The 26,924-nt window shown below is 42.6% G+C and overlaps 1 protein-coding gene across 5 annotated transcripts in view; it reads left to right on the top strand.

Moving 5' to 3' along the window:
* Window positions 1–26,924, top strand: part of Golga4 (golgin A4) — an 85,620-nt gene that overhangs the window by 22,885 nt on the left and 35,811 nt on the right. For 4 of the 5 annotated variants that reach the window (XM_041676769.1, XM_041676768.1, XM_041676766.1 and 1 more), the window contains 8 exons: window positions 2,256–2,567; window positions 5,759–5,806; window positions 7,961–8,017; window positions 11,029–11,127; window positions 11,573–11,705; window positions 13,583–13,767; window positions 14,035–14,118; window positions 16,235–16,382. In XM_041676769.1, coding sequence (XP_041532703.1) covers window positions 2,256–2,567; window positions 5,759–5,806; window positions 7,961–8,017; window positions 11,029–11,127; window positions 11,573–11,705; window positions 13,583–13,767; window positions 14,035–14,118; window positions 16,235–16,382 — 1,066 coding nt within the window. The remainder of the gene's footprint in view (window positions 1–2,255; window positions 2,568–5,758; window positions 5,807–7,960; window positions 8,018–11,028; window positions 11,128–11,572; window positions 11,706–13,582; window positions 13,768–14,034; window positions 14,119–16,234; window positions 16,383–26,924) is intronic. The other variant, XM_041676767.1, reaches the window with a different exon arrangement.

Genomic DNA, 26,924 nt, shown 5'->3' with positions numbered 1-26,924 from the left:
GTTTGAGAAGCTAAACATTTTAGCCTGGTTGTATTGTTACACTCACCAAAACCTGGCTGTGGTAGGGAGGAAGAAGGGAAGGTTGGAAGTCATGTGAAAGTAGTGCCTGCCGTAGATGAGCCTAAGTTCTTAATATACAGCCACCTCATGGAGAAGGTGCTGCTGGTTCATCTTCTGTAGGTAGAGACAGGCAGAGAGAGGCTGTGTCACTTCATCAAAGCCACATACCTCCCATGGCAAAGCTAAGTCAGGCCCCATAGCAACTGCCCTTAGTTCTTCTAACCAGGAGAGTGCACGCCCTGCCAGCGAGCTACATCCACCACCTGATGATTCTCTTATTTCTACGTTTGCTTTTGTTTGAAGCTGTCTCTTTGACTCTCCTGGCTCCTCCTGCTAGTTGTTGCTGCATGCTTGTTGACTCATTCAGTCCTCACTGTCGCCATGCAGAGTGGGTGGCATCATCGTCATCAACATTGTCGTAGTGCCTTCCACCCCTGTTTTATGGAGGAGGAAACAGGACTGTTGAGCTCAGGAACTTGCTCCAAGTCCTGTAGAACCACAGATGAGTTGGGGCTTGAGCTTTGGTGAGACTGACTGCAACACTGGGGCTGAGTTCTCTGTTCAGAGCGGGACTGGGCCTGAGGCTGAGACAGTGATACGCACTTGCCGAACATGTGTGGGTCCTGAGGTCCTCCCCAGCTCCAAAAATAAACAGTAGAAGTTACTTCCAGTCATAGTAGATGTGGCAGCTAAGCTGGTGAAAGTCTGCAAATACAGGCTTGGATGTCATTCATTAACTTGTGGAGACCCTGAGAAATTGCTGTTTTTAGTGTTTCTTCACGTATGCACCATCTGTCTGTCCTAGGGTCTTTGGTAAGGTGTTGTGTGCTAGGAACTGGAGAGCATTTCTCACAAGGCCCAGAAGGGGCTGGGAATGGAATTGCCAGTAATTCTTACAGATTTGGTGCAGGAAGCAATTCCTTCTCTTCCTTCTGGCCCTCCCTCCATCAGGAGGATAAAACTTGACATTACTAAAGCAAACTAAAAAGTGCAGAATAATATAATACAAAAACTAAATCCACCTAAAATCTTACCTTTCTGCATGTCTGTCCTTTGTGACTGTTGTGATGGCACCTGTGAAAACATACATAGAAAGTAAAAAGGGCTTATAAACAAGTCACTTGAGCTCATGGTGCACATGCTGCTTTCCTTTCTGTCGTCTTGCTTCTTTTTGTTTGTTTGTTTTCAAGACAGGGTTTCTCTGTGTAGCCCTGGCCATCTTGGAACTCTCTGTAGACCAGGCTGGCCTAGAGCTCAGAGGTTCGCCTGCCTCTGTCTCCCAAGTGCTAGAGTTAAAGGTGTGCACCACCACTGCGTGGCTGCACCCTGCTTCCCAGATTGATCTTTTTTATTTATTTACTTTTTGATTATGTATATGTATACGTGTGTCAGGGGGATATGCACTGGGTATAGGTGTTTAAGGAGGTGGAGGCATCAGATTCCCTGAAGGTGGAGTTAGAGGCAGTTGTGAGTCACCTGACATGGGTGCTGGCATTTGAACTCAGGTCCTTTGGAAGAGTAGTACAAGCTCTTATCTACTGAGCCACATCTCCAGCCCCCCATCTTGATCTTTTGGTAGTGCATTGTGAGCTTCTGTATGTACTTGGTAATGTACTCTCTGCTGTGGTTTCCAGGTTGACCTATTACAAACAGCTGAGTTCATAGGAAGGGGCTCCCAGAGCTGTGTGTCCCAGGTCCACTCCACTCCACTTCTAAACAGATCTGGCTCATTAGTGCATTACCTTCTTCCTCAGCTCATTTTCCTTTGTTGGTGAAAGGAATGATCTAGAATCACTAACTCTATGACTTCTCACCAGATAAAAGTGACTTGAATTGAGCCCCTCACCTCACACTTCACCCTGGATGCCCACACTAAAGGGTCTACCAGGTGGGTAGATGAGGCACACAGTCCTGTGGGGTCAGCCTGCTAAGCATGCTTCCTCTTGTACAGATGTACAAACTGGAGGAAAGTGGCTCAGCGAAGGCTTGTACTGCTGGGTGACAGGCACAAGAGTCAGAGCTCGGGTCTCTGACTCTAGGTCCAGACTCTTTACAGAGATTGGCCAGTGTCTTTTACTTTTCAGAAAGCAGTGTTTTGTATTACTTCTCTGGAATTTGTTAGAGCACTGCCGGTGACGGGGTAGTAGATATCTGAAGTGTGTATTTAACTCTTGCCCTTTGGGCTTTGCCTACAGTCGGGGGACACACAGACCTTTGCGCAGAAGCTGCAGCTCCGAGTGCCTTCCGTGGAGTCTCTGTTTCGAAGTCCCATAAAGGAATCTCTGTTCTGGTCTTCTAAAGAGTCTATGGTACGAACATCTTCCAGAGAGTCATTGAACCAACTTGACCTGGACTGTCCTGCTGCCACCTTTGATCCACCTTCTGACATGGAGAGCGAGGCTGAAGACACTCCAGGGAGTTCAGACGGTCTCAACAGAGAGCAGCTGCTGCAGCGGCTGCGGAGAATGGAACGAAGCTTAAGTAGCTACCGAGGGAAATACTCAGAGGTAGGAGCAGGCTTTGGCTCACGCAGTCGTACGCTCCCCTTGGGCTTGTTCTTTCTCACATATTGCTCTTTGCCTGAAGTCTGAGGCCGCCTGACCTGGTCCTGGTTCCTGGGGCAGGTGGTCTTCCTGTGGTACAGATGCCTTTTAGCAGGCTGACATTTTGGGATATGGTGTGTAGCCTGGTTTTCACATTCTCTGCAGTGTCTATGGACTCCTAGGACAGAGGTCATCCTCTTTCTCCTCTCTGTCTCTCATGTTACTCATCTCTGACTAGAGTAGCTTCAAAATGATCTCTTCTGACAGCCATGCTTTAGATCAGTGGTTCTCAACCTGTGGGTCGAGACCCCTTTGGGTCGCATATCAGATATTTTCATTACAATTCATAACAGTAGCAAAATTACAGCTATGAAGTAGCAATAAAATAATTTCATGGTTGAGAGGGTCACCACAGCATGAGGAACTGTATTAAAGGATCACAGCGTTAGGAAGGGTGAGAAACACTGGTTAGATAGCCTGATGACCTCAAAGATTTGGCTCATTCTCATTGTACCAATATTTAAATTTAAATTTTTTTATTATGTATTTTGTATTTACATGTGCATGCATGAATGCATGCCATAACACATGAGAGGAGAGGTTAGAGACAATCTTGTGGGAGGTGGTTCTTTCAGTCTACCATATGGATCCCAGCAGTCAGTGTCCTTGGCTACAAATGCCCTTAATCAATGAGCCATCTTGACAGGCTCAGTTTTTAGTTTTTGGACATTTAAAATTTTGTCTATCATGAATCTTTAAAAAAATAATTTTTTATGTCTATAAGTGTTTTGCTTGTATGTGTGTCTGTGTACCATGTGTGTGTTTGGTGCACTTGGAGGCCTGAAGAGGATATTAGAGCCCCTGGAACTGTAGTTACGATGTGGACAGTTGGGAGCTGCCCTGTGGGTGCAGGGAATTGAGCCAGCGTTATCTGAAAAGAGTAATATGCTCTTAACCACTGAGCCATCTCTCTAGCCCTCTAACAGGAATCTGCTAACTACTAAGTCCGTGGTGACTCACTCTGTTTGATGTAAGGGAGGAAGTAAATAGTGCTTTTCTGATTTGTTTGTTTGGTACTTCGGGAACTGAAACTGTATGCCTCCCTTGAGTCCTTCTCTGTCAAGTGCAGTTTAGAAATTGTGCTTCAGGAAAGCCTTGGTTGTCCGTGCTCTTGGTTATCACACTCAGTGTGCAGCACTGGACTTGGACATGGGTGGCATGCCAGTGTCACATCAATTTTGATGAACAGTAAACTTCAGGGTTAGGGTGGAAAGGTGCCCAGGTTTCACCGTCTACCCATACTGCCCAAAACAAAATGAAAATCTTGATGAAATACATAAATTACCTTTTTATTAAAACTATAAAATAGTTTTATAGTTTAATAGTTTATGGCAAAATAGAAAGGAGTTAATCTCATGGACCCTGGAAATGTAAATGGGACATTGAAGCCAGGTGTCTGTTTTGTAGCAATGGAACGAAGTAATTTCTTCCTTCAAAAATCTTAAACTATTATTATTTTATTTCTACTAATTTTAATAATGGTTTTAAATATTTTTGTTTATCTTTATGCTATTTTTATATTTTTATCCATAGTTTTATGTCTGAGGCTGGGACAACAGTATAGTTAGCATTTAAGTATGCCAGATACCCTTTACATTTATAATGGCATTTAATTTTGTACCATCCTTACGAAGCAAATGTGAGTTTGCTCATTTTTGTAGAAAAGGGATTAAGGAATCCATAGAGATGAAGTAACTTGCTTAAGGCCGGCTAGGTAGCAGCTGGTAGACTGTTTGGTTCTCAGTCACTCTGGTTGCTCTCCCGTTCTAGGCTATCTTAGAATCAAGCAGCTGTTCAGGCACAGAGACTTCATAGCCTTTGCATCTACTTTTCCTTGCTCTGCAGGTACCCGGGATGAAGTCATGCTGTAAGTGACATCTAACTCTTGAGCTGTTCTTCCTCCCACCCCACCTCATTTTTGGTTACCAATAGCCCTTCCAGCCTAGAGTTAATAAAGGTCCTGTTCCTAAGCAGAAGGTGTTTCCAGATTCTTAAGTCTATTCCCAGACTCACTTCCCTTACATCACCAACTGCCTCCCTCTTGACTCAGACAGCAGCAGTGACATTGGGGGCACACATGTTTCCAAGGAAAATGGAGACTCTTACTAGATCATGCTCCCTATAGCTGCACTAGTTTGTCAGAGCCATTGGCTCTGCTAATGCAGGTCCCCGTTGTGCATCGAATGCAGCTGTCAACCGTGTGAAACCTACAGGGGTAAAGGGATATTACTCCATTGCTTCATCGAGTTGTGTTGAAATGTCTATTCTAATGTTTGGGTTAGGGCTTGGATTACTCATTTCTCTCTGCTAGATATGCATTTCTTTCTTCAGATGTTTTTATTAATCTGTTTAATGTTGTAGTCTAAAACACAAAGGTCACCTGGAGAACTTTAAAAACAGATTTCTGTCTCTCCAGTGAAGCATCATTCTAATTATTCTTTATCAAAAATTCAGGAGTCAATATCAGGGTAAGAACCTGAAGGATCAGAGAAGTAGAAAAGCCACCAGTCCTCTCCACCTGTTCCCATCCTTCTTCCAAAGAGGCCATGATCCCTCTCTACCCCACCTTACTACTTCCTGTCCTATCTGTCTACAGTCCTCCAAAACCTCTATGGTTAATTTTGGTCAGATAGTGGCTAGCCCCACCCTCTGACTCCAAGCAAGCTTTATTTGTCAGAACACAAACAAAATATCACACAGCATGCCACTGTGTCCCTCCGTTCTTAGTGAGTCAGTTTTGGGTTAGGCCCTGGAATTGTTTTCAGCAAACACTTGCACAGTGCTTTCTGTGGCAGATGTAGTCAGTCCGTGACTACAGTTGGGTACCTTCCACCTGCAGGCAAGTTGGCTCAATTCTCACCTGTAAATTAGGTGTTGAAATCTAAACACATGCCCAGAGATTCACAGTAAACTTACAACTTACGTTTTAGAAATGGACTTGCCACGTTACTTAGTTGTTATGGATTGTATTAGGCTCAGTTATCTTTTGGGTTTTGACTTTTATAAAGAGAAAATTTTAGCATCATTTAGAATAATGACTTGTATTTATTGAGAAATAGCTAATGTCATTTTGGTGGTTTGTTTGTTTGTTTTAGCTCGTCACAGCGTATCAGACTCTTCAGAGGGAGAAGAAAAAGTTACAAGTAAGTGCTTCATTGCCCCTTGTGTCTCTTACTTGATTTTAAAGTCAGAAAGGGTCTTGTAGAGACGTTTACTCTCTTGTTGAAATAGTCTGTGTAGTTCCAGATTTAGCCTGTTTTACCATTACTAGAGGTTTGATAAAAGAGTGAGTGAAAGAGACCCCAGAGACCTTTCCCATGATAAAGACCACAAGTAGGTACAGCAATCCCAGCAGCTCCGATTCTGTTACTGAGCCTGCTGCAGCACCCAGGGCAGCACAGGAGGAGCCACGCAGTGTGCCTGTAAACGTAGAACGTGCGGTCATAGTGTCTGCGCCAGTCATTGCAGAGCTTCCTGCAGAATTGTATTTGTACCATATGTTTACACCATCACACTGCTCATGAGAATAGAGGACAGTATGTGCGCCCACTAGATGCTGCTGCTGGGTCACTAGTGGGAAACGTTTTCTTGATACAGATGGCTGCAGGTCGTTTACAGTTCACTAAGACTTGGGGGGGCCAAAAGTCCAGCACATTGAGCCATCGTGGCTAGGACATGGACCTTCAGGAACCACAGGCTGCTTTGGCCCCAGGTTCCCGAGTATCTGCAAAATTTTCAGAGTAGCTGGTGCTGGCAGAGGGCTGTCTGGCTAACCACTTGACAGATAGCCTGTCACCCATCTGGATACCAGGGAATGGTTTAAAGCTGCCAAAGAGGGAGTCCCGTTGCTCCACCCACTGACATGTTAGCTTGTTTAAAAGAATAAATACTAGGGTGCTTATAGTAAAAGTCTGTCGTTAAGCTTGACAGTAGTCGACAACATTTAACTTCTGCCCCAGAGCGCCTCAGAGAGAGGCGGATCTGTCTATATCAGTAAACAGACATTTCACCTACCTATGTTCTCTCTCTCTCTCTCTCTCTCTCTCTCTCTCTCTCTCTCTCATTGTTATACAAGTCTAGAAACTACAAATTATCCTATTTTTTTTTTTTTTTTTCCTGAGACAGGGTCTCTGTGCAGCCATCCTCCTGACTCGGCTTCCTGAGTGCTGTGGTTCCAGGCATATGCCATCACTCACCTTAATTTTTTACCTCTGATTGGTGATAGAGAAGAGCACATGGTTACTCTGTTTCCATGGCTGCCACTTGCCATTAATTCTTTGTACTAGTGAAAGCACCCTGCCCGCCTCCAAAGTGTGAGGCAAAAAAAAAAAAATTTACTCTTTTAACTTGATTAAAAAATTCTTAAAAGAATTTAATTGTTATTTTTTTATGAGTGTGGTATTTTGCCTGCATGCCTGTCTGTGACCATGTGTGTGCCTGGTACCAGCAGGGGTCAGTAGAAGGTGTCAGACCACTAACTTAAGTAATGGATGGTTGAGAGCTGCAAACTGGGTGCTAGGAACTGAACCCGGGTCCTGTGGAAGAGCAGCCAACTGCTGAGCCACCTCTCCAGCCCCACTTGATTTCTTTTTAATGAACAGTTACTAATTTAACCTTCTGTAATGCTGTTCGTGAAAATTAGATTTGTTTATACGAGTCAGGATTTCTCTATGTTGCCCTGGCTGTCCTGGAACTAACTTTGTAGCTTTGAACTCACAGAGGTTCACCTGCCTCTGCCTCCCGAGTGCCAAGATTAAATGTGGCCATCACTGCCTGGCAAAAATTAGAATTTTTTTTTTTTTTTTTGGTTTTTTGAGACATGGTTTTTCTTTGGCTTTTGAGCCTGTCCTGGAACTAGCTCCTGTAGACCAGGCTGGCCTCCAACTCACAGAGATCCGCCTGCCTCTGCCTCCTGAGTGCTGGGATTAAAGGCGTGTGCCACCACCGCCCTGCAAAAAATTAGATTCTTTTTAAAATAAAAATGTTATTTTACATAAATCTTTACAACATAATAATCATAATTAACATGATCTGTGAACTCCAAGTTGTAGTGAAATCATTTGCTTCTGAAGTTTGCGTTTACTTTACAGATTTCCTGTTGCTAAAGTTAACTGTAGTTAAGTTTGTAGTCTGACTTGCATGTCAATGCATTTTGGCAAATGTAGCTACATGGCCAGAGAGGAATCCTGTGCTGTCACACTTTAACTGTTAGCAGGTTCCCTGCATTAACACAACCTTGCTTTTCTGCGTGAATATGCCATGTAGATGTTTAACTGCCTTTTTTTTTTCTCTTAAAGGGGATATTGAGTCAGAGTCAAGATAAATCACTTCGGAGGATTTCAGAATTGAGAGAGGTAAGTTTGGTGACTGATACTTTAGAGCAATACTCCACACAGTGAGGTGGGAAAATGAGCCTGTGAGCTCACACACCATCTCTGGGGTTTCATTTGTGTGGTTTTCTGTGGTAGTTGTTGTTGAAATTAATGAAAGGTCTAAGTCTGCATTGTGGCTAGTCAGTGTCCACTTGCAAAGCTACATTGTTCCACTGCTCAACATCCTAGGCTTCCTTTCGCTTTTCCTACTCCATGCGGCTTTGCTGACATAAAAGAACTTGTCATTTGGAGAGGTAGTTCTTCAAAGGGTTAGATTGAGCTCCTTGATGTCCCTCGGGGCAGCATTTTACCTCTACACTGAGCCCACACTGGGAGGGCTTTTCAGATGCCTCGTTGCCAGTCCCTGCCCGGAGCTCAGCAATAAGCAGACATTTACCGGAGCTTTCACCACATCTGCTTTAATATTGCTCAGAATATCTTGTTACGCGGTTTTGTTGTGAATGTTGTTCATGGGTATCAGTTGCTACTTTTGTTATTATTTTAAGAGCTTTGAAGCAAATGATTTCAGAACAAATAAGAGTAGTTTAGGATTTTATGTATTCCGAATAGAATTTTATTTATAGAATTTATCAGTCCAAGGTATGTGTTAAAAGCACCAATCTGTCTAGAAAGTAGCAGATTGATAAATTTATAAATAGTGGTTGCTCCTGTAAGACTGGGAGTGTAGCTCAGTGGTGGAACAGTCTAGAGAAGGTGGAGGGAAGGAGAGGGAGAGAGCTCTCTGTGAGAAGAGGCAGAGGAAAAGCAGCGGACTTGCTCCTCTGAGTGATCGATGTCACTAAGAATAGCCCTGTTGCTTCTCTGTAGCTTTGGAGCCTGTCCTGGAACTCCCTCTGTAGACCAGGCTGACCTTGAACTCACAGAGATCCCCTTGCCTCTGCCTCCTGGGATTAAAGGCGTGTGGCACCACCACCCAGTACATTAGTTATTTTTAATGATACATTGTGTTGCTCATGTATGAATTTCTTATTTTGTTTCATTTATATTGGAATCCTGTTTACTTTCTAGTCTCTTGTTATATTTTGTATATATCCCATTCTTATTGTTTTGCTCTTTAAAACATTTGAAACATGAAGTCAGGCAGTGGTGGTGCACTGCCTTTAATCCCAATACTTGGGGGGCAGAAGCAGGCGGATCTTTGTGGGTTCGAGGCTAGCCTGGTCTACAAAAGCTAGTTCTAGGACAGGCTCCAAAGCTACAGAGAAACCCTGTCTCCAAAACAAAAAAATTCTAAACATGACCTTGAAAGCTAATTTATTTTTGCTACTTCACCTAAAATAAACATTGCCCCTTATCATACAGATAACAATATCATTCTTCCTTTTTGAGGTGCGTTTTGAACTAATACCCTGGAAGAATCACTTGTCCCTATGAAGTGATGGTGAAGGGACTAAGCCTCACCCCAGTCTTTCCAAGTCCATGTTGCTGGTTTGACTTGGAAGACAGCTGGTCTGGAGAGCATGGGCTGAGAGTGTAGTGAGCAGGGTGGGGTGAGAAATCACCTTGATGCTTTTTTCCAGTTACAAGTACCTTTGCTTCTCCTGGAGACACAAATAATGTCTTTTTACTTAATGTATTGTTTGTTCATTTTCTTGCATTTTGAGAATAAATGAAGGTCATTAATTGATTCTTTTGGGTCAAGAAATTCAATGTCTAGGTTTTATGCATGTGATGATTAGATACACGTACCGTGGAGTACAGACTTGGTTAAAATCTAGAGAATGTTTGTTAGAGGTGGGCACAAGTTTTGAGGGTGTTCACAATGGTGTTTATGGAGAGACACAGAATACTTTTTTTTTTTTGTCCTGCCGCATTCTGCTAAGGATTCCCTCACTGAGGGAGCTATCCTCAAGAAAGTGGGGCGTGGACTTCTGCTTTATTAATAGACGGGTAAGCAATGCAATATTCCTTTTTGCTGCCTGTTAGTATCTTAGGTGCAGGGAAGAATCCAGAGCACTCAGTACAAGATATGCCTCAGCGCTTTGAGAATTAATCAGTGTGGAACAGTGCGAGATCTGGGGAGATAAGCCCTTAGAATCCTATCCAAAGAGAATTTCTGTTGCAGATCCGAGAAGGATGAATTAAATCAAAGGGGGCTGACCTAAGAAATCTCTTCAGAACCCTGATGATAGAATTAAAAATCAAGACTTGGCGACTGAGCCTTGTTCATAGCCGTAGAAGAGGAAACCTAGACGTTAGAGAGCAGTTAGTAAGAGTTGGGTCCTATGCAGGTCAACAAGACAACAAAATATAACTTTGACTATTTTAAATTCAGGGATATTTTAAATTTAATTAGTGAGGTAACAATGCCAGAACAGTAAGGAGGCTTGGTGTCCTACCTAATGCTTTCCCCTGTTGGTTCATCTCTAACGGTCTAAGAAAGGGAGAGTGACAGAGAACGGAGAGGACGCAGAACTGCACCCAAAGGATAGGTAGAATCAGTGAGGACAGAGAAGACCAGAGCTGGGGGGCCATTCTAGTGCCTGCTGCAGCAGAGATAAACCTTGATTTCCGGTTAACCACCTTAAACATAGCATTTCCAGTGATTTCAGGAACTGCAAGTTTTCTTGCTTGGTGGTGGAATGTTAATGTTAATGTCCTCTTGGCTCAGCAGATAGCAGTGATTTAGGCTGTATGGGGAGGACACTGCTGGCGTTCTGTTGCTGTGGTAACAGTTTAGCCCCACCTTGTACTTTTATCTCAAGCCCACTTTCCCTTTGTACACTACTGGTGATCATTGCAGGTCTTCACAAGAATACTGTTTCTTTGCAGACCTTCATATTGTTTAAGGAACGAAATTATTTACTGATATTAAGATTTTAAATAGTAATGTCTTCCACACTGAGGATTCTCTAATTCTTCTGTATCTGTTATCGTAAGAGTGAGGCAAGTCTGAAACAATGATGCTGTGAACTTGAAGTTTGTATCTGTTGTTTTATATTGGAAGCTACCTGTAATACCTTCTGTTTTAGGAGCTGCAAATGGACCAGCAAGCAAAGAGACATCTCCAGGAAGAGTTTGATGCTTGTCTGGAGGAGAAAGATCAGTACATCAGCGTTCTCCAGACACAGGTAAGAGTGAGCAAAGGCATGGAAGCCAGTGCTGGAAACGGGTTGTAGTTGGACAGCTGAGGAGCTTCACATGTAGAGATGAAAAGCTTGGTTTCGAAACCCTTCCTTTCTTCCATTTTAGCACTATATCTTATTTGTTGTACTTTTTGACTGATTGTGGCACATGCAACAAACAGCTATATTCTGCTTGGTAGAATAAACATATTGTTTCCTCCCGCCCTTCTTTTCTTTCTTGTTTTTTTGAGATGGTTTCTCCACGTAGCCCTGGCTATCCTGGAACTCCCTCTGTAGATGCTGTTGTTGAACTCAGGGATTTGCCTGCCTCTGCCCAAGGGCTGGGATTAGAGATGTGCACTGCCACCAACCAGGCTTACTCTATTTCTTACAAATTGTAAATATTCTGCCAAACTTGTTTCTATTACTGTTTATTATTATTATTATTTAGGTTTCTCTCCTAAAGCAACGTTTACAAAATGGCCCAATGAGTGTTGATGTACCACCACCGCCCCCTCCAGGGGAGCTCCAGGCAGAAGTGGACACTGACAAAGAGAAGATAGAGGATGTCGGGGAGCCAGTGGGTAAGCTCTGTTGTTGTCAGGGTATAATTTAAAAATCAGAGGAGACGCCGGGCGGTGGTGGCGCACACCTTTAATCCCAGCACTCGGGAGGCAGAGGCAGGCGGATCTCTGTGAGTTCGAGACCAGCCTGGTCTACAAGAGCTAGTTCTAGGACAGGCTCCAAAACCACAGAGAAACCCTGTCTCGAAAAAAAACAAAAAAATAAATAAAAAAATAAAAATCAGAGGAGAATGTTGAGAGAGTTTAGGATTTGAGCTGATAGAGTAGACTTAGGCAAAAGTAAGGTGTCCTTGTCCCTATGTCTCTTTTGTTTAAAGATTTTTTATTTATCATGTATACAATATTTATTCCATGTATGCCTACAGGCCAGAAGAGGGCACCAGATCTCATTATAGATGGTTGTGAGCCACCATGTGGTTGCTGGGAATTGAACTCAGGACCTCTGGAAGCGCAGTCAGTGCTCTTAACCACTGAGCCATCTCTCCAGCCTCCTCCCTAATGTTTCTTCAAAGATTTAAGTTAGTTTTTTTAAAACCATCTACTTATTTATTTATTTATTTTTAAGAGAAAAAAAAAACCAACTGATTTAAGACTTGAAAATCACATAAACTTTAAGGAGACCACATTTTGAAATAATTGAAGTATATAAATTAAGTTACACTACTTTAGTTTTGAGACAGGGTCTCAGTATGTAACCTAGATCACCCAAGTTGTGATTTTTTTTTCTGCTTTAGCCTTGGGGCTTACAGGTTTGTGCCACCACACTTGCCTTATGGCTTTGTTCTCTTACAAAGTAAGAGACTCATGATAGACTTTGGTCCAGTCAGTTAAGGAAAGCTGCTGAGCCTCAGCTTTCTGAGCTGTTTCTCAGGTGTGATGTACTCATAAAAGCTGTAGTTACCAGAGCTCCTTCTAGGAAGAGATCAGACTGTGACCAGAAAGAATATTTAGGAATACTTCTGAGATGGAAAGTAGTGGGACTTAGGAATGACAGCCTTCTAAGTAGGCTAGATCCATTCCAGGGGAAGGTTGAACCACTAATGGTGTGAATTTATTCTTGGCATCTTCATATACATATCACACAGAAACTTGAGGATAAGAGTTTGGAAGAGTGCTGTAGAGGAGGGGCCGCTTGTTGATTCCCAGCCGCCCAACTAGCTTAGACCCAAAATAATCACACAGAAACTGTATTAGTTAAATCATGCTTAGTCCATTAGCTCTAGCTTCTTATTGGCTAACTCTTACATCTTAATTTAACCCATCTCCATTAATCTGTGCATCCCCATGAGGCTGTGGCCTACCAGCAAAGTTTCAACATATCTGTCTCCGGCAGAGGTTCCATGGCGTCTCTTCTGACTCTGCCTTCTTCCTCCCAGCATTCTGTTTAGTTTTCCCCACCTACCTAAGTTCTGCCCTATCACAAGGCCAAGGCAGTTTCTTTATTCATTAATGATAATCACAGCATACAGAGGAAAATCCCACATCAGAGTGCTACTTGGATTATTGGAGTATCCTTTCTCTTCTTATTTGTCTCAGAAGGTGGGTAGGTTTGGATAGAAGAGGACATTGCAGGGACAGAGCCTGTAGCTCAGTGGTAGAGTGTGTGTTTAGCTTGCAGAAGGCTAAACATAGCTTCCAGCATCCCTACCACCCTCACCTCTAAAACGATGAACTGTTTCCAGAGTTCTCTTGTATTCCTTAAAAGATGTTTTTATTTCATTCCTTTTCTTGATTTAGTGTCTGTGAGTGTTCACATGCTATGATGTATGTGCAAAGGTCAGAGGACAGCTCAGGAGGTTCTCTTCACCACATGGGAATGAGCACCTTCCCCCACTGAGCATCTCTCTTTCCCGTTCATGCTGCTTTACCATTTGTAGGAGGCGGAGCTTCTGCTAAAACACTGGAAATGCTTCAACAAAGAGTGAAACGTCAGGAGAATCTGCTGCAGCGTTGTAAGGAAACAATTCGGTCCCATAAGGAGCAGTGCACACTGCTAGTCAGCGAAAAGGAGGCCCTGCAGGAGCAGCTGGCGGAAAGGTTGCAGGAGCTGGAAAAGATAAAGGTGAGGGACCACTGAGTTCTGTTTAAATGAGTAAAACCAGATTGACAGGCTCCAGTGTGGCCCGAGCCTCCTCTGGACAGGATGGTGAGGGTGTCCTTGTCTGAGCACCCACGTGCCCTGGGTCTTAGAGCACTCACCACACATTGGAGAGTCCTCTGTACTTCTCCCCATTACACGATAAGGTTTATCTAGGTTAGATAAGCTGCATAGAGTTCTCAAATGAGGCAAAGATATTAGAGATGGAAATGAATTTCTAAACTTTTTTAGGAGCTTCATATGGCTGAGAAGACTAAACTTATCACTCAGTTGCGTGATGCAAAGAACTTAATTGAACAGCTTGAACAAGATAAGGTAAAACTCCCAAATTTATGATACTGAGATTTGTTAGGGGCCCCCAAATTTGCTTTGAAAGCAGCTAGAAGCATTTATATGTATGTCTGCTTTTCTAAATTTTTGTAGCTGCTTCCATGAAAACTATTTCTAATTTCTAGATTTATGTAGTTTTAGCATTAATAAGCCTGATTCTCTGCTTTCTTAATACCAGTCAGCATTCTGTCTTAGAGACAATAGTAGAGACTACAAAGGAAATCTGTTTGTAATATATACCTATTTTGCAGAGAAAAAATATTTAAAGTTAAGATCTGTTGACTGCAAATGGTTTCAGTATTTTCTTTCACATTGTAGAAGTAGATTGATCATTTCAGTTGCCTGAAAAGTAAAGCATAAATGTAAAAGTAAAATGATAATGTATACATTAGCATGAGACTTCCTACGTGTGGACGTTATGATGCTTAGGGTCCTGGAGGAGTGAGGAAGGGCTGAGCTCACGGTAGGCAGTGGAGTTAGAACAGCAGCTAGCACCTAGCAGGGACAGCTGCCCTGCTTCATCCCAGGTTCTCCGGCCCTTTTGTAAAATATCTCCCAGTTCATTTCACGCCATCTATCATCTTGTTTAATGTGTTGGTTCATAACTACATTATTTTAACCTAGCTTTGAAACAAAGTACTCTTTATTTCCACAGAACTAAAACCACCTAATGATCACACCTAGCAGTTTAACAGCAGTTCATGATAGCGTCTGCTCTCTAGTCATTTTCTGAATTTTCTTAGTATCTCATACATTTTTCTTTTTACAAATTAAGTAAACTCTCATTGTAATTGATAAGATTCTTAAGACTTCTTTTAATCTATGGATTTAGTTGTCCTTTCTCTCTGTTGTTTTCTTTCCTTTGTGACATGAGTTTTGGAGACAGTGAAGGCCCACTATTCTGTTTTAATTTTCTTGACTATGCTTTACTTCCCTGTTAACATTAACATTGGCCGTCTGAGGAGTCATGCTCCACAGCAGGGTCAGGAGGCCCTGAAGGGAAGGTCTGAGTGCCCTCTTCAGTAGACTAGCTGAACTACCCAGATTTTTTGTTTATCTAGAATGACTGATTTTGTATGTGATGATTTGATTTCTTCCCATACCTTGACCTTTATTTCTGTAGCAGGAAGAGAAGCCTCTAGCAAAGTGGAGGCATGGCAGGGCCTTCCTTGCATGGGCAGGGGTAGTGTGGAGCCAGAGGGAGTCACAGGAGAGAAGAGGACTAGGGACGGCTGGGCTCCAGCCTTGCTCCATCCAGCTGTGCAGCAGCTAGCCTACATAGTGGACCAGTCCTTGTCTGTTAGGGCATCAACCAGCTCTCAAATCATGACACAGAGACTTATTATTAGTTATGAATGCTCGGCCTACCTTAGACTAGTTTCTGACTAACTCTTAACTTAAATTAACCTGTTTCTCTTTATCTACCTTTTGCCTTGAGGCTTCTTAACCTTTCTTTCTATGCATCTTATTTTTCTGCTTCCTCCAGTGTCTGTCTGTCTGATGACTGCCTGGTTTCTGGCCTTGGGTGTATCTCTTTCTCCCTCGTTCTCTTCTTTCTCTTCTCTCCTCTTATTTATTCTCTCTGCCTGCCAGCCTCGCATATCCCTTTCCTCCCAAGCTATTGGCCCTTCTGCTTTTTATTAGACCAATCAGATGCCTTAGCCAGGCAAGGTGAAACACATCGTTGCCTAGTTAAGTAATATTCCACAGCAACATGATGTTTGGAATTATTTGTGTGGGAAAGTACAGATGTCAGCTGTGGTTGTTCTGCCCGAGTCACATGCAGAGGCTAGTTTTGTTCATTACTATTTATTAATATGGGAATCACTGCATCTATTGCAAAACTGTAAAATAAACCTTGTAACTGAAACATGGGGTGCTTAAAAGTACTAAACCTACAGTTAAAAATTTCCATATCGACACACCTGGTCTGCTAAGGCACAGAGCAGAAACATGGGCTTCAGTTTGTGAGCTGCTGAAGAGTCTTCCACTGTCCTTAGTAAGAAATGCTTCTTCTGCCTCTCATGTCATTTAAGCTGTGCTGTGTGTTGGTGGTGCAGTTTTGTTATGCAAATGCTTTAGAGTCTGCACTTCTGTTCAGGGAATGGTATTAACAGAGACAAAGCGGCAGATGCATGAGACCCTGGAACTGAAAGAAGAGGAAATTGCTCAGCTTCGTAGTCGTATCAAACAAATGACTACCCAAGGAGAGGAACTGCGGGAACAGAAAGAGAAGTCTGAAAGAGCTGGTAAGAACACAGGGGTGTATACTTTAGATCATTTCAGAATTCACGGAGTATCTTAACAAATGAGTTAGTTGTTGATATAGTTAAGATGTTACAGTGCTTGTTGGGGAAGGCCTCTGTGGCCTGGGTGATTTTTCTTTATAATTTCTAAGTGGTAGAAGAAAATGTGACTGAGACCATATGTGAACTATTAATATCTATCCATTGTAGAAAATGTTTTTTGATCTCCACCTTAGAATGTTAAATAAAGGCTTAATCAGTCAAACAAGTAATCACAGCATGAGTCATAATTAAAATAACCGTTTCTTTATAGATGATATAGAGTAAATAGAAAGCATACAGTATGTATCTGTTTCCACTGGTCCCAGCAAACAGTCCAGCATTAAACATATTAGCTGACTAGAATCCAGGCCAGTGTAGTGTCCATTGCACTGAGTACTGAGTAGTCCTAAGGAAGAGGAGGGTGAGCAGGTCATCAAGGGCCTCAGCTAGTGAGCAGAGTGTAACTAGGGAGAGGTGGACTCTAGACATGCCAGTCCCTGCAAGACGAGTCTGCAGAGGAGCACATGGGCATCAGCTGGAAACCTGTTTGCTGAAGTGGGAAATGAAGAGGCTGGCTGTGGCCTTCAGACCTCTGTGTATAGAACAGACAATAGGAAGCAGTATAGGTGAGCATATGGAAGCTCGTGTTGTATGTATGAAGTTGGAAGCAGAGCAGGAAGTTAGGTTTGAGGAAGAGAATGCTTTGGCTGCCTAGGGTGGTGGCTCAGGGAGGAGGAAAGGAGAGAGGAACAGAAGAGAAGTAAGGATCTGAGATGGTCCAGCATTTTAAAGTAAAGACAGTGCTGAATGGTAAGGGGCTCTAAATTGGGAAGTTGGGGCTTGACTACTAGAACATTTGTTTAAGATATTTTGAATTTGAATTAGCCATGGGATTGCCAGTGGAATTGACTTGTAGGCATGTGGAGGTAAGAACTGGAGCATCTTTTAAGAGTCACAGCCTGTGGTTCAGTCTGTGGAGAGACTGGATAGGTCGCATTAGCTTTCATGGTGAGGTTTAAAGCTGCTTTAGTCTTTGCTGCTTGCTGGTGTTTGTTTACACTACTGCAGTAGTGGTTAAGCATAATAGCAAGGTATGTGTTGGCACTTATGTGGCAGTAGTTACACGTAATGACAGGCTCTGCTGTTACACTTGTACCTACATTTAATCCTTATTTTCTATCAAACAATACTATCATTCTCATTTTACAAATAGGAGAACCCAAGGTTAATTTGTCTCCATTTATGCACAAAAAGTAAATGTGTAGTCAAGAATTTTTACTCAAGCACTGTGGCTTCAGGGTATATGTTGAGAGGTCTTGAGTTTGACTGATAGAAATAAATGAGAAGAAGTTCTCCTCCAGGTGGTCACAGGAACTCTTAGGTTTTAGGGGAAGTACAATAGATGTTTCATGAAGTGGGTGGTGGGAAGTAGATGAAGTTTTATAAAGGTCTGAATTTGATAAGGATTTGATTTCTAGGACACACTTTTAAGAAATGGTCTTAGAAAACACATTGTAAGGTACCAGTGAGGGAAACAGCCATGTGGCAGAAACACTTGATTAATGCCATCTGTGCCATCTGTGGTTGTCCATGCATCTCTCTCTCCTTTGTGTTGTTTTATGAAGAGGTTTGGAGATTCTAGTTGATAAACTTGTTCTCGTTAAACTAAGAATATTCCTGTCGGGGGGAATACTAGCTCCTTGAAGAATACAAGCTCCTAAACACAAGTGTCATAAGACACTACAGGCAGGCTTGCTGTCAGTGAATAGAAGCCTGTGTGCAGCCACCGTGCACAGGAGCCCATGTGCAGCCACAGTGCCTAGGAGCCTGTGTGCAGCCGCTGTATATAGGAGCCCTGTGCAGCCGCAGTGCCTAGGAGCCCAGTGCAGCCACAGTGCCTAGGAGCCTGTGTGCAGCCGCAGTGCCTAGGAGCCCAGTGCAGCCACAGTGCCTAGGAGCCTGTGTGCAGCCGCAGTGCCTAGGAGCCCAGTGCAGCCACAGTGCCTAGGAGCCTGTGTGCAGCCGCAGTGCCTAGGAGCCCTGTGCAGCCGCAGTGCCTAGGAGCCCAGTGAAGCCACAGTGCCTAGGAGCCTGTGTGCAGCCGCAGTGCCTAGGAGCCCTGTGCAGCCACAGTGCCTAGGAGCCCTGTGCAGCCGCAGTGCCTAGGAGCCCTGTGCAGCTGCAGTGCCTAGGAGCCCTGTGTGCAGCCGCAGTGCCTAGGAGCCCTGTGCAGCCGCAGTGCCTAGGAGCCCTGCACAGCCGCAGTGGATAGGAACCTGTGTGCAGCCGCAGTGCCTAGGAGCCCTGTGCAGCCGCAGTGCCTAGGAGCCCTGCGCAGCCGCAGTGGATAGGAACCTGTGTGCAGCCACAGTGCATTGGAGCCTGTGTGCAGCCGCTGTATATAGGAGCCCTGTGCAGCTGCAGTGGATAGGAGCTCTGTGCAGCCGCAGTGGATAGGAACCTGTGTGCAGCCACAGTGCATTGGAGCCTTTGTGCAGCCGCAGTGGGTAGGAGCCCATATGCAGCCACAGCACCTGCCATCAGGCCTTCCAGCTCTATAACTTACTATTAACCACATAGCTAGTCAAAAAGAAATGATGGTCAGGGTTTGAAATTTTCTTAAAATGAGTCATGCTTTGTGGTGAATATTAAGTTGAGAAGTGTAAATAGGTAAATAAGCAGTTAATGAATATTAAATTCCCCAGGAAACTTTCAGTCAGATCTTAGTGGTGCAGCTTTCCTTCCTTGTTTCTCTAGAACACAGCCGATAGATGTGTTTTCTCTTTAGATGTCATTTTCACAATGCATCGTGGCCAGGAGAGGTGGCTCAGTGGCTAAGAGTGTGTACTGCTCTTGAGAGACCTGAGTTATGTTTCCAGGACCCATGTTGGGCAGCTCACAACTGTCTGATCCAGCTTCAGGAGTTCGTAGGGTGCTAGAGATTGAATTTAGAGTCTCATGGAAGCCAGATATGTATTCTACTACTGAACAGCAGCCTCACGCCAAGAACTGTGCTTTTGTAAATATTTTATCATCTGTATGTTGAAGAACTTTCTTGTTATGTCAGTATCAGAATACAGATTAATAAATATTGAAGGAGAGAATAGAGATTTAAATTACTTAATGGATCATTAATTTTGGAAAGCTTGTAGACAACACAGTTGACACGTTTCTGTTTGTAGTCCTAACTCTTAAGTGCTGTGGTGGAGTCTGTAGAAGACTGACTGCACTCTGAAGACACTATAGATTAAACCCACCATGAGAACCAGCTCAGTAACTCCTGCACCTCAGCCCATGGCCTTAGTTGAGAAGACCTGCCTAAACAAAAAGTGTTTTCAGCGGAAAGTGTGGATACCAATCAAAAGAAAACTCTAGATGAGTGGCAGACACACGAAACAGCCAGTTACTAGAATAGTATTGTACATTTATTTAACTTTGTATGTTTTTATGCCACTATTTAGCATAATATTGAGAATCCCTGTATATATATATATAGCTAAGATACTAACATGTTTGTGCCATAGGTATGTACATAATTTCCTTGGTAACCATTTCTCTGTTGATAATTAGTAGCTTCTTTTTAAACTTTTGCTCTTGAAAATACTGTAACAGTTCTGTAATACAGTTTACATCTTTGATGCTTTTTCTTCTCTCATGAATTTTTTACCCATGAAGCTTGTCTTCTTTGTTACTTACGGTTAGGTGATTAAAATATAGCTAGCTATTGCACAAAAGAAACCATAAATTATAGCATTAACTCTGTCTGCAAGTAAAAGGAAATAAGATAACTCAGGCAGTGATGTGCTTGTGCTTGCCACACAAGAAAGGTGAGAAGTTCTGATCCTGGCACCCGGAGAAGCAGCTGATTGGTGGTACGCACCTATTAATCCCAGTGCTGGGAAGGTAGAGACAGGCAGATCTCTGAGGTTTGTTTGCCAACCACTTCAGCCTGCTTGATGGGCTGCTGACCAGTGTTAGAGACCCTATTTCAAAAAAGCAAGGCGGGGCTAGAGAGATGGCTCAGTGGTTAAGAGCATTGCCTGCCCTTCCAAAGGTCCTGAGTTCAATTCCCGGCAACCACATGGTGGCTCACAACCATCTATAAAGAGGTCTGGTGCCCTCTTCTGGCCTGCAGACATACACACAGGTAGAATATTACATACGTAATAAATAAATGTTTAAAAAAAAAAACAAAAAAAGCAAGGTGATGGCTTCTGAGGATCAAAATCTGAGGTTGATCTCTGACTTCTACATGTATATGAAGAAGTGTGTGCACACGCGCGTGCCCCCCCCACACTCTTTTTCCTCTCCCCACATTATGCAAATGTGTAGAATATTTTGCATGGACTAGTATGTTTCTCAGAGCCTTTTTTCCACACCCCACCTTTGCTGAATTTATGTGTTTTAAGTGATTGACTGCATGTAAAAACTTGGGTTAAGTTATGACATTGTTTGCTTTGTTACTGTCATATGTTTTCTTTTGTATGGTGCAGCCTGACGAGCCAGACAGAAGTAGAAAATGTGCATTTGAAGTCTGGGGAGTCTCTGAAATAAGACTGTCTTTAATGTGTCAGATTTATGCATACATAACCATCCTAAACCAGTGTGTGTGAGTTAGCCTTGATGCTAGGTAACGGTCTCCTTGAGTCTCAAGTCTTACTGAACGTCTTGTTTTTGTGCGTCCACACATGCCAATAAGTGAACCCGGTGCCTTTCCCAAGCCTTGTATGAACAGGACTGGGGTAAGGCTGGCTTTCTTTCTGTTTTCTTCTTATCATGGGTACTTAGAATAAGCCTTTAAAAGAAAATTCCATGTTTCTCAGGCAAAAAAAAAAAAAGCGAATTGAAGTAAACTTTATGCTATGTTTGGAAGTAATATTTTAATACTAAATATCTGTTAGCAAGACTTATTGTTTTAAATAGATTGTTTTATTTATGCCCCAAACACAATCATTATTGCTGGGAAGCCTCAGCATCTTGAAAAACAAATTTGTGACTAACAGTGAAATCTGCTTAGCTTTGCTGTAATGTAATATTTCCAGGATTAGAGACTTCTTAAGGTAGTGTTAGAAAGCACATGCCATATCGGATAGACCTGCAGGTGTTTGAGTCAGGACACGGGGATTAGAACAAGCCTTGGTGCATGTTTGGGAAGTGGCTTAAGAAGTAGTTTGCTTGTTTGCTTGCTTGTTGTCTCCCCCCCCCCCCTTTTTTTTGACTTTTGAGACAAGGTTTCACTGTGTAACTCCGGCTGTCCAGGAACTGGCTATATTATATAGACCAGAGCTGACCTGGAACTCTCAAGGTCAAGAGTGCTGACCTCCCAAGTGCAAGAAGTGGCTTTCAATTGGAGATCCTGTCTTAATGTCTGAAGGCCTGGGTTCACATGTGAACACTGCACTACTTGCTTCTGCCACTGGGTGGTAGTATTTTATTTTCATTTACATAAACCATATGCCATCTTCAAGCTTTTTGAACACTTCAAACTCAGGACAGTTCCAGGGATGCTGTACTCCTGATGGTCATGCTAGTAATTTAAACTAAAATGTTTTTTAAATTCTTCATTTGTTTTCAAAATAAAAATTATGTTTATTACTTATTCTCAGATTTTTATGAAATATAACTGCTTTTCAAAATAAAATCTAGTGTGTGTTGATGTATTGTGTTACTTGGCATAGTGGAACCCGGCTGGTTTTCTGTGCCTCTTCTAGTCTGCAGTCAGTCTATTGCCATGTAATCCATTAAGAAAGCCTGCTTCATACAGATAGCTATTTGCCTCCCGTGCCCTCTGGAGGGCCTTGCTCCTGGACACCGCTGCTCTGGGTGCTGTTCTGTTGTAGACTAGGTCTGTGAGCTGGGTGGGATGCTAATAGAAGCCTTCCTTATTGCTTTTAGTATTAGTATTATTGTAGGTTTTTTTTCTTTTCCTAATGACACATGCATTTTTCCCTCCCCAGGAATAGAGACGTTGACCCAGCTTACTCATTTTGATATCATTAGCCAATGTCTTAGGGTTAACATTTAATCTAGAGGTTGCCATCTTTGTTTACTCCCTGAGATGGGAGCACTGGTCCTGCAAGCCTTTTATGGAGTGCCGTCTAGGACGGGAACAAAACAGTGATACTCTGGAACTCCAGAACGCTGCTGTTTGCTTTAATGATTGATTAGGATGCTTCAGGGGGAGAGGGAAAGGTGGTGGACTGTTGAAAACAATGTTTCTCTGAGTGTTTGTTTTTATTCCCTTCGTCTACTTGGTCAGCTATCTTTGTGAAGTATTTTTTGTATGTTAGTTCCTAACATACAGTTGGCATGTGGTAAACATCCAGTCAGAATTTGATGGGTAAGTGGTGAGATTATTGAACTGTATACAGGCTGCCAGCCCTGCTCACCTAACTTCTGTAGTACGCAGGCGTCCATTTTTGTAATCTCACAGATAGGATGAACCTATCTGAAGTGGAAAGTGAAGAGTTTGCAATAACATCGCAGCCTTGCATCTCATTTAGCTCGTAGACAATTATGTAGTCCTACTTTGTTGGTTACATTTTTGCCTATTAAGTTGTTTTTGTTTTTTGTTTTGTTTTGTTTTTTTTTTTTTTTTGGATTTTTCGAGACAGGGTTTCTCCGTAGCTTTTTGGTTCCTGTCCTGGAACTAGCTCTTGTAGACCTGCCTCTGCCTCCCAAGTGCTGGGATTAAAGGCGTGCGCCATCACCACCCGGCGCCTATTAAGTTTTGAAAGTATATTCAGAGTGTTATTTTTGCCTTTCTTTTTTAAAACTAAAAATTGCCTGAGGTACATTGAATTTTGTTTTGGAAGACCACAGTGTGTGTTTCCAATACCGCGGCTGTTCGTGCTTAGCCTTCCTGCCCCGTGTGTGGCTTGACTGTGATCTTCTGCACCCTGCATGGTAGTGAGGTGACTCAGCGGCTGTGGCTCACTCGCTTATCCTTTGTTGTAGCAGAAAATAAAGGACGTAGGCATTCAGAACACACTACTATAGTACTTTGAAATTCTAGCCTATTTTCACTTGGGGAAGAATTGGGAACTCACTTTTATAGTATTGTAGGATATGACCACCACTTTGTTATGGTTGGTGTTTGCAGGGTCTGGTTCCTCAGTAAACTCCCATTATCTCCTATTTAGACGTTAAAATGGGATTCACGGTTGGAAGCAGAATGTGAGAAAGTGGTCTTCATTGTGGTATAGTGTAGAATTCATGGTAGGTTTGAATGTTTCATCTGTTTATTATGTGTGGATATTTTAAATTTATTTTATTATTAATGCTCTGGGAAAAATATTTAATAGTTCTTTAAAGTAGGAAGGAACTAACAGTCAGTGAGTTTTGTGTCTTTTGGCACATGGTGCAGTCTGACCTGCTAAGACCTGGGAGCCTATGGTGGGTGACTGGTTAAGAAATCCTGGCTGGGAGAGATTTCTACTCAACCAAGCTTGGTCAATGTCAGCACCTTTAGGTTTCAGAATACTGCAGAGCAAGGCTGATTTCTCCCTTTCTCAGTTCTCCCATCGAGCCCATATGTTAAAATTGATTTACCGTCTCATGAGAAGATTGGGGTGTTCCATTACTGTGTTTGACTGTGAATATTTGATTAGAAGATTACAAAACATTTTTCTAACTGTGGAATCATTTAGTTCTCTGAGCTAAGAGGAGAGTAAATTTAATTGAAGAACCATGGAATCAAGTCTGTTCATCATTTCATCTAAATTCTGAGTGAGGGTCAGAGCATCATCAGGTTCTGCAGAGTTAGCTTTAGAGATTTCTGGGATGCAGGCTAGAAGGCTGATGGATGGTTTCCTGAGAAACAACAGTGGAAATGTGCTGGTGATTTCTGCAGTCATCCCTGTCCCGTTCCCCCACTTTCTCAGTCTTTGTATCTTCAGTACAGACTAGCAAGTGAGCACTTAGAGAATCTCCCCTCCTCAGGCTGAGTTTTAAGAGAGGAAACTGATGTTTGGGGAGTAGCAATACTTAAGTGTTGCTGTATGCCTGGCACTAGAATTTATAGTAAAAACATGGCTAAATAAAACGAAGATACTGTTTTTCTTAAATATTTTACTTTCCAGCATCTTGATGTCTTAAAAATTACCTTGGTATTTCCAGGCAAATGTATAATTAAACTAAGATTCTTGAAAAATGATTTCAGCCAATTTCTTGTTCCTTTGAAATACAGAATTTATTTGAGCCTTGTTTTTAGGCTTTTACATATGCAAGATGAATAAATTGGCAATTTTTTTTTTTTCAAGATAGGGTTTCTTTGTATATCTTTGGCTGTCCTGGAACTTGCTCTGTAGACCAAGCTGGCCTTGAACTCACAGAGATCTGCCTGTCCCTGCCTCTTCAGAGCTGGGATTAAAGGCATGTGCCACCATACCTGGTTGGCAGATTTGCATTTTATATCAAAGACTTATTAGTTGTCAAAAAGATTAACTTTATAATGCTGTTGAACACTGACCTATGCTTCCAGAGTTCAGCCATACCCCTTCTGTACCTAATGCTGTTTACTGTTAAGAAATTGCTTTAGAATAGGTGTTTGTGCTCAGATATTCCTGTGTCTACCATTGCCTGAAACCAACCTGGGTCAGTGCCTTAAGTTAAAGCCCCTATATTTCTTAAACAGCTTCATTAGTTATATAAGATACATTACATATGTTGGTGAACTGTCTCTTGTGGACTGTTTCTTGATAGATTTGAAACGTTTCTGACCACTGAATGTGTAGTGGGAAGTCTCAGGACTTCTGTAGGGCTAAAGGAGACTATCTAGGACAATAGCAATAGGGTTTTCACAGGGTGTTTGTTCATGGTGTGTGTGGATCTGCTCATACACACACACACACACACACACAGACACATATCCATCCACATATCCATCCACAGGAATCCACCCACACACACTTTGGCACCAGGTTACCCAGCTGTTGTGCTTATATGACTTGGTTGGATGCTGAATGAGCGATTTTGCTCCCTTACAGACTTAGAGGTGATTATGTCTACAGGGCCTTAACTTATCTTACCTATGAACTGTTAGTAGAGCCCTTCTGTATGCCATTGAATTAGGCAGTTTTCTTTCTAGTCAGCTGAAAAGAGCTCTAGTTTGAAACTTAGGCATATAGTATGTTTTGTTTCAGAAGTACATTGTTTAGGTATGTGATTTACCCAGTAAATGTTTAAAACGAAACAAAACCCCTGTGTTGTAGGGAGAGGGTCCCTTGTTTGTTCCAGCCGCCCGGCTAGCTTACACCAAAATAACCACACAGAAACCTGTATTAATTAGAACACTGCTTGGCTATTAGCTCTAACTTCTTATTGGCTAACTCTTACATATTGGTTTAACCCATCTCCATTGATCTGTGTATCACCATGTGGCAGTGGCTTACCGGAGATTCTAATCGGCGTTCATCTCAGGCGGAGGATCCATGGCTTCTCTCACTCTGCCCTTCTTCCTCTCAGCATTCAGTTCCATCTTCTCTGCCTACCTAAGTTCTGCCCTATCAGGCACAAAGCAGTTTCTTTATTCATTAACCAATGAAAGCAACACATGAACAGAAGAACCTCCTACACCACCCCTGCTCTTTTATATTATGGTTAAAAAGTCTGAAAATAAGATTTTCCAAAGAACAGTTTTTCTTAAAAATGTTCTAGTCAGGCAGAGTGGCACATGCCTGTAGCCCCAGCACTCAGAAAGAGGAAGCAGAAGGACTGCAAGTTCAAATCCAGCTGGGCTATATCATGAGGCCCTGACTCAAAAAAAAAGAAAAAGAGTCTTAGTGAATACACAATGGCATGACCCTGTTGATGAGAGTCCTAGTGAATACACAATGGTATGACCCTGTTGATGAGAGAGTCCTAGTGAGTACACAATGGCATGACCCTGTTGATGAGAGTCCTAGTGAGTACACGATGGCATGACCCTGTTGTTGAGAGAGTCCTAGTGAGTACACAATGGCATGACCCTGTTGTTGATGAGAGAGTCCTAGTGAGTACACAATGGTATGACCCTGTTGATGAGAGAGTCCTAGTGAGTACACAATGGCATGACCCTGTTGATGAGAGTCCTAGTGAGTACACAATGGCATGACCCTGTTGATGAGAGAGTCCTAGTGAGTACACAATGGTATGACCCTGTTGATGAGAGAGCCATCAGAATGCAGTTGAAGGGCGTAGTGCAGAGTAGTGGTCTGACCCTTTTCTTGAATTTGTCAGCCAAAGCAGACTTGGTGGGAGAGGGAGAATGTTAATGATTTACTGTATTTTCAGAGTCTGACTTTAGGCTCATAGAAGCAGCTGTAACATTCTAATCCAGAACTCACCAGCCACAACACTTGGATTCTAGTGACGGGACACAGCCGGGAAATATCTCTTAGAACAGAGGCGCATCTTCTAACCTGTCCTGCTGCTACAGCTGCTCATAGATCCTGTGACTTGATTGTGAAACACTTGAGCTCAATGATAATATTTCTTGAGATACTTGTTTTCTGCTCTTTTTGT

The sequence above is a fragment of the Microtus oregoni genome, unplaced genomic scaffold (assembly GCF_018167655.1).
Source record: "Microtus oregoni isolate MIOR12 unplaced genomic scaffold, Mior012 000028F_ref0000031, whole genome shotgun sequence".
NCBI classification, from domain to species: Eukaryota; Metazoa; Chordata; class Mammalia; order Rodentia; family Cricetidae; genus Microtus; species Microtus oregoni.
This window is presented reverse-complemented; position numbering and strand designations above follow the sequence as displayed.